The following is a 13992-nucleotide window of genomic DNA, read 5'->3' as shown; positions in this document are numbered from 1 at the left end:
TGCAAGATCTAGGGCAAGTTATTTAACTTTTCTATGCCTCAGTTTCCTTACCTATAAATGAGAATAATGAAATTATCCTCATAAAATTATTGAGAGGACTACATGAGTTAATATCTATAAATCATATGAAACAGCATCTGCCTAATAGTCAACTTTATTTTTAGTGGACTTTAAGGAGTTCTACATATAGAAGAGATAGTCAAAGCCAGGGCTGGGATTAGGGTGAGAGAGTGAAGCACCTATGGGACAAAATTTAAGCAGGCACTTGCTCCGAGGGCTGTGTACTTGCGCCACCCTGAGTGTGCATCCTTAAATTTTGCATTCTTGGCCCTTCAGTTGCCTCACGCTAATCTAAGTAATCAAAGGGGAAAATCCTTTATCGGTAAGATTGTCTAAAGGTCTGGGCACCTGTAACACTTCCTCTGGCCTTGTTTTCTTTCTGTTGCTAATCTCAGGGTTGCCTTACTGTCCTTTGGTTGCTTCTCAATCTTCTCCATCACTTACTTAACCAATTCTTTCTACAGTCAGTCCCCGCTGCTCAAATGGGGACCGTTTTTCTTGTTGGACCCTTACTGATGTAATGATTAGTATACTCTAATGCTCCATAATAATCATAGGGTTTCAGGGATGTGGGGGAAGAAGCATTTATGGAATAACTTCAATGTGTTAGGTACTTTAACATATAAAATATTTAATCGTCATTAGATGGTAGAGTCGTGCCCACTAGATTCTTTATAGATGAGAAACAGAGATGCGGGAAAGGATAACTCATCTAGGGTCACTAAGTAACAGAGCTGAAATTCGAACCTAGTTTGAAGATTTATAACCTCACTGTGCAAAGCATCTCAGGGAGAGGGTACTGGGCATCCACATTGTGGGTAGACACCTATCAAACTATAAGAATTTATTAACTTTTTTCCCAAGTAGGAGATTTTTTTTTATTTTCAGAGAGCTACTAACCATTTGTCCTCCTCCTCCTCTTCCTCCATTATTTATTTTTTGCAATAACACAAAATAGATCATTTTAAACTGAATAATTCAGCGGCATTTAGTACATTCAAAATCTTATGTAACCACCACCTCTACTTAATTCCAAAACATTCCATCATTTCAACATAAAACTTCTTATCTATTAAATTTTTCCTTATTCCCCCATCCTCTCAGGTCCTGGCAATCATTAGTCTACATTTTGTTTCTATGGATTTACCTATTCTAGATATTTTATATAAAGAGGATTATATCACTTTTTATATTTACATTATAGCATGTATTTGTTTTTCTATTGCTGAATAATATTCATATATATATGCGTGTGTGTATGTGTGTGTGTGTGTGTGTATACACACACACACACCACAATTTGTTCACCATTCATCCATCAGTGAACATTTGGTTTCCACCCCTTGGCTGTTGAGAATAGTGCTGTTATGAACATGCATGTACATGTATTTGAGTAACTGTTTTTAATTCTTTGGGGGCATGTATAACCTCATTAACTTCTAGCTTATATTTCTAATTCTAATTTCTATCAATTTTAGATTACAAAATGACAGCAACTAATAGCTGTAAAAATACTTTTTCTCTTCTTGAAGGCTTAAGCGTATCTATAATCTAGTTTAATTTATTCTTCAAGTTTTGCTCATATTTCTGCCTTTGTGTATGTATATATATATGTGAATATATGCATAAGAGAGACAAAGAGATTGAGAGAGAGAGAGAGAGATCTCGAGGTAGAGACAGCGAGAGTAAGACAAGTGTTGTTTTTTTGAACATTTAATGTGGCCGTTCTGGGACTTGAAGATTATTTACAACCACTGGCTCATATCTCATATCAATACTATCATAGATTTTATGTAAAGGACCACTTCTAGGTCAAAGAGGCCCTGCTGCTTTCAAGGTGAGTTCTAATAGAAAAGCATTATTTGAAAATTTGGGCAAACAAATGCAGCTATTTACAGTTATATGCAAATAAAATGTGATTTCTCATTAGGACAATAAAGAACAGCTGAGTGAGGGATCATTATATTTTTGTGTTTATGTGAAAAGAAAATATAATATAAAATAAATTGAATGCACAAATAAAATAAATAACTCAGGTGCAAATTATTTATGAAATGAAGCCTCTTGAAAAGAAAGGAATGCTGATAGCAACTTAGTATGCAATATACTACTCTTCTGTTCTTGCTCGTACATTTTCAAAGTCATACATAGTAATTTAGTTGCACTCTCAGTAATATTAGTGGGAGTTTTGAAACTTAAATTCTCGCACACATCTTTGAAAATGTATAGGTCAAAATAAACTGTTAATGCAAAACTAGTTCTCATTTTCAGTGAAATAGCTTGAATCTCCAACCAAAAATGTCTTAGAAGCCACCTTTATTCTAGTCACAGGAGAAGAATTATGCATAAGTTTACTATTTGGAGGTGATCATCTTTAAAGCAACATAGATAATAAATCATATTAAAATGAGAAAAAGTATTTTCCCAACCCTAAAAAAATCAAAAGTTTAGGAGCCATGTTGTATAATAGTAAGCAAAGGATCCCTTCAGCCCAGTGCACCTGATCAGTGATGGAGGCATGCTAAGGTGAATTTTAATTAGGACTAAATTGTTGTATTACTCTTTCATACCCTGAGCATCTGTTCCCTTCAGAAATGATGATTTATGCAGGCTATCAGAGCAGACAGCTTGCTACAGCTTATGTCACGGTTAGTGGGAAGCTGGTGGTAGCATTTCAGAAAACCAGCATCTAAATGGAGACTGGCCAGTGTATATGATATAGGTAGCAGGGGGAGGGGTAGCATGATGTGTCCATTTTTAATTTCGAAGCCAAATATTGACTTGACTTTAAAAAAAATTCTCTTCTAGACCATCTGTTGTTAATGAAGAAAGTAACTTGGACAATGAATGGGCTGATGCTTCCTACTGATGTCAAGAGACGGAAAACCAAGCCTGTTCTTTCTACTAGAATGAAGAAACTTACTGAGAAGACCTCAGTCCGAATTCTGTTCTTTAAGAATGGCATGGGGCGAGATGGGCACGAAATTACAGTGGGAAAGGATATAATGAAAAAGGTATTTTTGTGTTATATATTGAAGTATAAATTACATTTCAAAGTTTTTATGGGGTTGGAAACATGTTTTTTTCTTCCAAATTTCATTGTCAACTAATAAATTGAAATATTAATAAGACATGGTGTAGAATACAAAAATTCAACTGTTTAGAGGTAAGCTTATTGTTCCAAAAACATAAATTACCTTAGTAAAGCAAAAATATTTCAGGAAATTATTTGTCTAACAAGTTGGCCATTTACCTAGTAAAAGTTATGTTTACATTTGGAGAATTATTCTAGTTGGTTACAATATTTTATAAGATATTTAGATTGAAGCCAATCAAACCTAGCTGCAAAACTCAAATCTGCAACTTTTCACAAATAGTAATAAGATCTAGAAGTACCCCCATTCCTCAAAAGAATAGTAAAGTCTGAAGTAACTAAGATTCAGTTTAAAGTGCCCATGTACATTTTTAAAAGCAAATCTGATGGACCTAAGGAAAATCATGTAACAAGCAAGCTTTAAAAAACAAATTTTAAAGTATCGCATGCTATTTAAGTGCATGTTTTTAAGAAGATGTTTATATACCATCCAGATCATTTTTTTATATTAAAAAATATGGAGGAAATAATGAGAATTTGAAAAAAATCTTTTTTTTTTTTTTTTACAGATAAGGATTTTTCAACCTACCTTAGAGCAGCTTGATAATAACTAACTTTTATTAAATAAGTATTATAAATACCTGTCTAGGTTTTAATCCTGGCTTTATCATTCACTATATTTGAGACTTTCAACAATGTAGCTTCTCTGAGCCTTAATTTCTTTATTTAAAAAATGGAGATAACAATAGTACCTACCTCACAGAACTATGTGATGATTCAGTGTGATGTTATTCATGGAGTACAATGCCTGGCACCTAGAAAGTCCCCAATAAGTATTTGTCATTCTCATCTTTAGGACTCATAACTACACATCTAATATTTGAAATTAATTTTCTTACAAATGGGAAAGTTTTATTATGAAATCAAGATAGATATAAATCATTTTGTTATACCAGATCATTTTCAAAATAATTATTGATTGAAACAGGTGAATCATTGACTAGGTATTGGAAATTTTTGTTATCAAAATATCTTTTTTTTTTTTGTCTACATATTTTTGTGGTTGTTTGATAATCTCAACTGGGTAAGTGCATTTACTGAGATTATCTGCAGATTTGGATTATGAGTAAAACAAGAGATATTACACACAAGAGTAAATTGCTAAGGCAAGTTGTAACATCTTCCCTGGAGGTTCTGAAAAATAGAGAAGATGGATATATCTCTTGGATTGTTAAAATGCTGTCATTCTTGGAGATGGAAGCAAGATTAGATAACCTCTCAGTTCACTTCAGTTTAGTCTCTGTAATTCTATGCCTCAGTGGTAAAATTGGGGTAATAGTCACTCTTTCAGATTACACATTCTTAGATGAAAGGTTGAGTGTATATAAAAATGTCACTGCCATTTTGCTTTTTGACTATAGGGAACAACTTATTTAAAACTGAATGATCAAGGAATTCTTTAGCTTACTTTTTTTTCTTTTTAAAATTGTAGAATTTAAAGAATTTTTACAATTTATAAAACTCAGGACATGATCAATAGTAAGTGTACTTGTAAATATTTGTCTAGTTATCACTTTTAAGAATGATGTAAATGAGAGAGGAGGCAATGCAGTGTCAGCCTTGGGTGTCAATGGAACCTTTTGGAGGGAAAAAATTAGGCTAGCTAATTATTTTGTAAATTAAAATTGAAAATTTGAAAGCCTTTTTGATAATCACAGGATAGTGCCCTGTTTATAGATTTAATGCCAAATCAGTAATAAGAATATAAATGTGGCATATTCATAGGAGAAACACAAATTATTTTCTCTTTTATGATAACATTAAGAATGTTGGGATTAATGGCTATTTTTAGATTGCTAAAATTATAAACAGTAATCTAGATTACTTAAAAATTTTATCTTAACTAAGTAATATAAAACCGAAGTAGGATGTAAAGCAGTCTAACATGGCGAAGGTTATTGCAGTGGGATAAGGAGAGAATTACTGAAGATGGTTGGTAAAATAAAGTAGTTAAAGCATGAAAGTCCTCTCTGAGATCAGGATGGAGCCAAGGGGAAATGACTGTGTTTCAATCATAAGTGCAAAATCAAAAAGAAACTCATTTATTTTAGGAGGTTAAGTAATCAAGAAATTTGAAATGAGGACTAAAGTGATATAATTCTTGACTATACTCTGGACTTTCAGAACTATGGGCCATTCCTTTGAAACTTAAATCAGATGTTAGAATTAATTGGTATGGTTTTAGTAATCACACAACACCTGCCACTATGGGGTACAGGCTAAATATTATCTATCCATGTGCTGAAAAAGGTATTGATAAAAATTTGTGGGCACAGGATATAAAGAAATAGAAAATGAAAATGTCTGCTCTAGATACATAACTTTTTAAAGTTAGCATTATGGTGGATAAGTGTATTTTTCCTCAATTATTTCTTAGAATCATTGTCAGAGAAGTGGATAGCATTTCTTTTATGAGAAATCTTTATTTTTTTCCTCAGCAGTTAATAAAAATTATATTTATTTGTTTTTTGCTTGGCTTACTATGTACTAACACTAATGGCATGCAATTACAACGGTTAAGAAAACAATGAGAAAGACAATGAAATGAATGAAAAAATGAAAAAGACCCCGTCTTCTTGCTCCAGTTTGAACTATTTGTTCCTATAACCTGGGATCTGGTCTATTGGATCCTTTTCTCCTAGTTCCTTAGTCTTCTTCTATCTTCATTTATTTTATTGTGCACATATTCTAGTGGCTTTTTGAGAAAGAGAATATAGGAGATAAATTTTTCGAGACTTTGGGAAATAGTTCTTTCCTCTAAATGTTAAGGATATTGCTCCATTGCTTCTCTTTTCCAGTTTTGCTGTTGAGAATTCTGGTACCATCCAGATTCCTCACCTTTTGTAGATCACCTGCTCGTAATTTTTCCTCTCTGAAAACATTTAGAATCATCTCTTAGTCCTTAGGGTTCAAAAGTTTTTCCAAGATATGCTAGGTACTACTAAGGTTTTTTGTTTGTTTGTTTGTTTCAGTCTGAAAAATCTCGTACTTTATGAGAAATTTTGTTCAATTATTTCTTTGATAAGTCTTTTTTTTTCTGTACTTTATCTATTCTATTTCATGGGACTCCCACTTTGATACATTGACTACTGAACTAAACTTATAATTTCCTTATCTGGGATATTCAGTGAATTCTTTTTACTTCCTTCTCCTGAGCTGTCTCTGCTTTCTCTAAGTACCTGGTTGAACATTGTTTATTTGTTTTTGGTCGTTCTTGTTACAGGCTTTTCTTAGTGAAGAGTTAATCCTTCATCAATATTTAAAAGCGAAGAGCTAAAAGCTAATTGAAAAGCTCTTGAGCGTAGGTCACAGGTGTGTCTTATTGAGAGATGGATTTCCTAGGAGAGTGCCTTGACTAGGCTTTTTCTTGGAAGGGTGGAGATCGAGGAGGTCTCTAATTGTCAGTGTCTGTAGATCTTTTCTCTGGGGCTGACCAATTTTACCAAATAGAATCTGACAATTTGAGAGTAGGCAAGTGGAGAAGGGGGCTAATAATTGCACTTTCGATATATAGATTTTTATGTAATTTTCCTCTTTTCAATAAGCTGTCCTCACTCTCAGATCTGCCTGGTGTCTCTGATTCCAGAGTTCATCTGGTTTAGTCTCTCCAGAGAATCAATCTTCTGTCTTCCTTCTCATGGCAGAAGTATAGTTGCCTTGAATGCTTGGTGTTGAGGGAGGGTTCTGAGGGTTTAACTGCTTTTTATAGAAATAGTCAACTTGTTTTTAGCCTCACTTTTTAGAGGTAACTGATGGCTCAAATTTCTGAGCCTTTTGGGGGGTTTAAAAATACAAACCGAGTTTACTTCTGCTAGCTTAAGTTTTGACATTTCTGGTCTGCTAAGTAAGTCATTTACTACTTAATTATCTTTCCTCTGGCTTCTAGAATTTTTGGGACTGGTATCTCCTTTCTGTTTCATTCTCTCTTTCTCTCTTCCTCTATCTTCCTTTCTCTCTCTCCCTCCCTCCCTCTTTCTCTCTCAAGTGCCACGTGTCAATCTTTTATTTAACATTGATTAAAGTGGATTTTTTATGATGAAAAGATAATGCTAATATTCTCTTCCTACCTCAATGGGTTGTTTTGCTCAGTCTTTTGGGGTTTGTACACCCCACTTTGGAAAACATAATTTCAAACTACTTGAATGAGAACAGAATACTCCCTTTTGTCACCTGAAGGCATTGTATACTTATTGCAGGCAAAGCATCTGCAGTATTTCTCAGTGTATGGTCCACAAGACTCCTGTATCAGGATCATCTGGGCTACATGGCCCCACTCCAGGCCAATTGAATTAAGAATCTCCTGAATGTGGGGTTTGGGAACTTGAATTTCAATAAATGTCTCCAGATGATTCCTAGCCCCACTAAAGTTTGAGAACTCTTGTTCTGGCATTTTGAAAACTTTAAACTTACTAATTCATGGAAATCTTCGTAGACTTCTTGTTTATTCCCCTATACTTCTCATGTGGTTTAAGAGAAAGAAAATGTGTGACAGACAAAACAGGTTATAGGAAATTAGATCACTGGTTTCTAGATTAAAACTAATGCAGGAGGTTTAGAAATCAGGAAGAGGAAAATGTCTACAAGTCAGCAGGAAGGAACAGCAACTCTGACTTAGGAAAAATAAATATTACTGAAAAATCACATAAGTATTGAGGGAATTACTCATCTATGACTGTGAAGGTATAAATAAAGAATACCTTTAAACCAAGGAAAAATCTAGACTTCTATGATGTTCACCATTTGTTAATTTTAAACATACTAAGTCTAAACGAATGAAACAACTTTAAGGAAATTTTCAAGTTTAAGAAAGGCTCAATTCAATTGGAAAAAAGTACAACATAATATCATGATCGTGGAATGTTGACACACAAATCAGTAACTTATAACAGCAGAGGTTTTCTCAATAGTGCGGGCAAAAGAATTTAGAGAACATTTTAAAAGATTCAAAAGGGAGCAGCACCTGGAGTAACGAAATTTGATTAAGGATGCTCATCACAGGTTCCGACAGGGGAGGTCATGCATAATTAGTATGCTGGAAGTTCTTTAAAGAGCTTTCTATGATATGTGAGGAAAAGCCCATTGATACTATTATCACTTTAAAAATTAGTCTAGCGGTCATACCAGGGACTAATAGCAGATTAGGAAATATGAAAGCAGATTTTTAAAAATATAGAATTGGATTACACAGTTTATTTTCAGGAGGCCCTAGATAACCAATTATCTTCTGTGTATTTAATGTGAATTTTAGGGTTATACCATTGGATTATTTTAGAATATTGTAATTATTCAGTATTCAGAATTAGTTTTTTTCTTGAATGAAATCCTAGAGAAAAATAATGTGGATTTTCTCAACCGAAATAAGAACAAATGAGAAATTTTAATATAAAGATTTACTTTATCGATGGTAATTAAAGATAGTTCTTAACATTATGCCTTTTAATCCCCCTAAACAGTTAGGGCATAAACATGATATTAAATCTGAGAAAGTATAATTTATTTATTTTTTAATTAAAATTATCTTACAGTTTTCTATTTTCTATTTTGATACATTGAATTAAGAAAATATAATGATAATAGTTAAATGGAAGGGTTTATCAAGTTAGTTTCCATACATACCTTCCCATTAAGTATCTCTGATGAACTTTATCTAATTTTTGGATATTAAAATCACAGAATTTTATGAAATCATCTAATCAAGTGACTCAGAAAACTGAGGCTTAGAGAAGTTAACTATCGTATCCAAAGTGGATCAACCGGAATAGCTGGGACTAGAACCCATTTTATGACTTCAAGGACAATATATTTTTTTTATTATTTGAGACTGTATACCTTTGGCTACAATTCCTAACTTAAAAATGAGTTAGCATGTTAGCATAACCATTAAAAAATCACGAAGCATCTTTTTGTATTCATAACAGAATAACTAGTATCAGACTAGTCATTCCATTTTAAACAAATGAAAACTGGACAAAATATATGAGACAACTATTTTTAGACATTAGCAACAAGAAGCACCAGACTGTAACACCTGAGAGAATAGGAAAAGTTGAAGTTAGTCCTACAGTTTATCCCATCTTTATACTTAGAGGCAGTTTTTAGACTGTGGTATAAAGACAGAGACTTCAAGAAAAACACAAGGTGAAGAGAAAGACATTGATGTTCTGGGAAGCCAAAATGGTATAAATATGCCATAAATGAGGGAGCTATTTCAGGAACAGTTCCCAAAATTTGCTTATAGGTATCCTTGTGTCTTTGGATAAATACACAGAGTGTATTCCACAAGGCCTGGCACAAAAACTACCAGTGAAAGAACAACTAATGGGAACATAAAAAGGAATCAACTCTGGGAGCATGCACAGGGTCAGGCAACATTTGTGTTTCAACTAGTCAGAGGGAAGGGGTTTTGTTGAACACATGGGGAATTCGTGAAGATCCCAGAAAAGGTAGTTGTTATGTAGGAGAAAAGTCTATCAATAGAAGCAGATCCCCAAATAGGGGTGTTAACTCTATTTGTATAAGACACTTCAAAGGCTATTCTAAATATGTTTAAGGAATTAAAAACAAATATAATTTGAAGAGAAATGGAAACTAAAAATAGAACAAAAGGTAATTCTAGATCTGAAAAATATAATATTTTAAATGAAAAAAATCACTAGATAAGTTTGTAAAATTATATAGAAGAAAATATATATAAGAGTATATAGAAGGAAAAGGAAAAGCAGTAAAAAGGACAGAATATCAGTAACTTGTGGGATTACTATCAGGCAGTCTAATATTTATATAACTGGAGCCCTAGAAAGACTGGGAGAGAGTGAATATTTTGAAGAAATAATGGCCAGTATTTTTTCTGAGTTCATGAAAAATGTCAAAACACAGATCCAAGAAGCTCAATGAAAGCTCAGCAAATGCTATGGAATTAGAATTAGCCAAATTTGGAGGATTCATACTACCTGATTTCAAAATTTATTATAAAGCTAATGTAATTAAGACAAGATGGTATTGGCATACAGGTTCATACACATAAAGAGCAATGGAAGACAATAGACAATTTAGAAATATACCCACACATATATGGGTAAATTATTCTGGATAATTCAATGGGGGGAAAAGATAGTCTTTCTGATAAATATTGCTAAAAATTAGATATCCGTATGATAAGAAATTTTCACAATTCCTACCTCATACCATCACAAAACTTAAAAATTGATCATAGATCTAATCATAAAGAAGTAAAACTGTAATAATTTTCAGAGAAAATTCAGGAGACTATCTTTACAACCTTTGGGTAAGCAAGTAATTTTTAGATAGGACTAAAATTAATAACAAAAAATTTTAAAAAATTAAATGTACCTTATCCAAACTTAAAAAAAAAATATTTACTCTTTAAAAGAAAGCATTAACAAAATGAAAAGTATAGCCACACTGGGAGAAAATATTCAGAAAACATACATCTGATTAAAAAGTTTTATTCAGAATATATAAAGATCTCTGGCAACTCAACAGCAAGAAGATAATAAAAAGGTTAAAAGATATTTAAAAAGACATAGGAACTGACCATAAGCCCATAAAAAGGTGCTCAACATTTTAATCATTAAAGACATGCAACTTAAATTCACATTGTTACCACTACAAATGCATTAGAATGGTTAAAATTAAAAAGACTGATAATATTAAATATTGGTGAAAAACTGGAGCTAGTGGAAGTCCCACATATAGCTAATGAGAATACAGAATGATACAACCACTTTGCAAACCAGTTTGACAATTTCTTATAAAGAAACGTACACTTAGCATACATTCTAGCAACCCTTTCCTTGGTACAGGAAGTCCTCACTTAAGGTCCTTGATTGGTTCTGTGACTTTTAAGTAAATTGATGCATAATGAAACAATTTTAGCATAGGCTAATATTATAAATAAGAGTAAGTTCCTAGGGCATTTCATCAATGTTATAATGAAACAAGATTGAATAAAATGATTTTATTTGAGGACCTGCTCTCTTTACCCAGAGAAATAATACATGTCAATGCAAGGACTTCTAGATGAATGTTCAGTAGCTTTATTCATAATAACTTCAAACCAGAAACACTCAAAAATGTTCAGCAATAGGTGAATGGATAAATAAATTGTGGTATATTTGTACCAAAGAATACTGTTCAGCAGTAAAAATGAACAAATACTGTGATAAAGGAAAGAAGCTAGATATGAAGTATTACATGCTGTGTAATTCCATTTACATGAAACTGTAGAGCAGACCAAACTCTTCTCTGCTGACAGAAAGCAATGAGTGGTCGCTTGGGGCACGGGATGCTGAACTGCGACTGGGAAAGAGCGTGAAGAATTTTAGAAAATAATGGAAATAATCTATATCTTGAGTGTTGTGCTGGTTACACTAATACATTTTTCTACCTGCATTGAACTGCACACTTAAAATAGATACAGCAGACTTAAGTAGACTTGAAGTAGACTTATGTAAAGTCTACATCAAAGTAGGAGATTTAAAAAGTAAACAAAAATGATATGATTAAAATTATAAAAGTGTAAAACTAATCTGGGCTATTTATTCTTAAGAAGAGATCACTTAAGGATAAAATATCCAAGGAGTACGTATTAATAGATTATTTAGAAAATCTCCTCTGTTTATCTACTTCTTATTCAAATTTTAATAATAAAATGCCAGAACACCTACATATCAAATTCACAAGAAATAATTGCTTTTACAAATCATAGTCATGTTCATTACTGGTAAGATCAAATAACTAAATTTGCTATGCATTTTATCACCTACTTCTATGAGAATAAAACAAGTAACAGCCCAGTAAATTTATCTCCAAGATTTATACAGAAAAGTACCTTTAAGCTACTTAATAAGATGAGTACACATTCAGCTCAATCATGTGGCATCTTCAGGTTAAAATAAAGATTATAATTTTTATTGTAAGTCATTGTAAAATTTGGTGTTAGCAAAGAGTTACATCAAGTATATTTTATTACATTTTAATTTTTAAAAAATTCATAGTGTATTTGAGGGTCTTTCAGTTAGCAAAAATAAAAAAGTCTATAAAAACAGATTCTCTTTCTCAAAATATTCTTGATAAATTGTAGTTCTCTTCTACTGGACAAGCATAACTAATTGCCAAAGGTGAAATATTTGTAGTAACTCAATGATTTAATTTTATAATTATTCATCCATTTTCACAGTTTTCAGCTTGTTATATTTCTTCTAAAATTCTTCTCTAGGTTTTTAATTAAATGGTTTGCTTCATAGGTTTATATAGTGAATACTGTTATAATATATTTTCTGTACAAATATTAATTGAATTAACTGAAGCAAAGTTTCTCATTTGAGGAAGCTGGGCTAAAAACATTTTTTTTTCCCCTATTAGGATGATTTTAGCTGCAAATAACAGAAAATCCTGATTTAAACAGACTTAAGCAAAAAGGAAGCAAGAAATCCAAAGATAGGGTGGTTCCATGCATAGTGTGACAGGATTCCAGTTATGTTCTTTATAATTTTCTGGATTTTATTTTATTTTACTTTTATATGTTGGTTACAGGATGGCTGCTGTACAGCCAGGTACAACTATGTCCAGAGGTAGAAAAGGACCATCTCTTCCCTAAAGCCTTTCCCAGAAGCCCCTTCTCATGTCTCATTGGCCAGAACCCAAACTGACAATGGACATGGGACCACCATACTTAGATCAATAAAGAGAATTGTAGCTTTCCTCGAGTCAAAAGGAGACGAGTGAACCCCTGAACAAACTCAGGAGAGCATGAGTGAGATAGAGAATGGATGTTGGCAAGGCAACCAAGAGTATTGTTATAAATGTGAAGAGGTTTTATTTTATTTCTCAAGGATAGTACAAGGTCAGTACTCTGATACTAGAAATAATTAGTTTCATTTGAAAAAAATTTTTTCTAGGATTATACATAATTTAATAAAATTGGTCAGAAACTTTATTTGCTAGGTTTATCAAACTTAATAATGATATAAAATTATGATATAAAAATTCTGATGAAATGCATGTAAATTAGACATAATATGTACTAATTTTTACTTATTCATTAATTCATGATATTCTTATGACAACAAATGTCTGTCAAGCACCTGGACAGAGTACTGAATGAAACCTGCTATGGTCCTTTTCTCATAGAGCTTTTAGTATAGTGATGGAAAAAGACATTTGTAAAATAATTACATTATTAAATGTGGAGTAGGTGGCACAAGAAAATCTTCTGAAAAGAGTCAAGCATGATTTATTTGGGTAAATACAGAGGACATTGAGGATGGTATCTTTTTCAAGCAGAGAGAATAGCAGAAAAGATTCCGTGGTATAGGAAACAGGGTGAATTCCTTGAATGGAAGGGTCAGTGTATGAGGGAAAGAGTCACCTCATAGGATAGGTTAGAGATATTGCCCCCCTCCTTACAAAAAAGTGATGAGGAATCGTGTAAGGGGTTTTAGTTAGGAGTGGAAGAGAGGGTAACCAGATGTATAGTTTTGAATAGATCACTTTGGTGCTCAGTGGAGAACAAGCTGGTTGGGCCAGGTAGATGCAGGGAGACTGTTAGTTAATTGTTACCGGATTCCTGGTGCCAGATAACAGCCTGGACTAGAGGTGTAGCAGTAGAAATGGGGAAAGTGGATGATGGATTTCTAAGATTTTTAGAAGATAAAATCAACAGACCCTGATAATACCTTGAGTACATGAGGTGAGGGACAGTGACTTTGAATTTTAGCATTTGGTAGACATAACAATTTGGAAGTTGTAAGTATGTA

General features: G+C 32.8%; 1 protein-coding gene across 15 annotated transcripts in view; it reads left to right on the top strand.

The window, feature by feature from the left end:
• DCDC1 (doublecortin domain containing 1) overlaps positions 1-13992 on the top strand; it is a 358252-nt gene that overhangs the window by 45253 nt on the left and 299007 nt on the right. For all 15 annotated transcript variants that reach the window (XR_004950812.1, XR_004950813.1, XR_001598079.2 and 12 more), the window contains one exon: positions 2869-3074. Coding sequence is in view for 12 of the 15 variants with exons in the window: in XM_036220546.1 (XP_036076439.1) it covers positions 2869-3074 (206 nt within the window). In the remaining 3 variants the exon portion in view is untranslated. The remainder of the gene's footprint in view (positions 1-2868; positions 3075-13992) is intronic.

Source organism: Rousettus aegyptiacus, unplaced genomic scaffold, assembly GCF_014176215.1.
Source record: "Rousettus aegyptiacus isolate mRouAeg1 unplaced genomic scaffold, mRouAeg1.p scaffold_m13_p_5, whole genome shotgun sequence".
NCBI lineage: Eukaryota > Metazoa > Chordata > Mammalia > Chiroptera > Pteropodidae > Rousettus > Rousettus aegyptiacus.
Note: the sequence above shows the minus strand (reverse complement) of the source record. Positions and strands in the feature narration are given on the sequence as shown.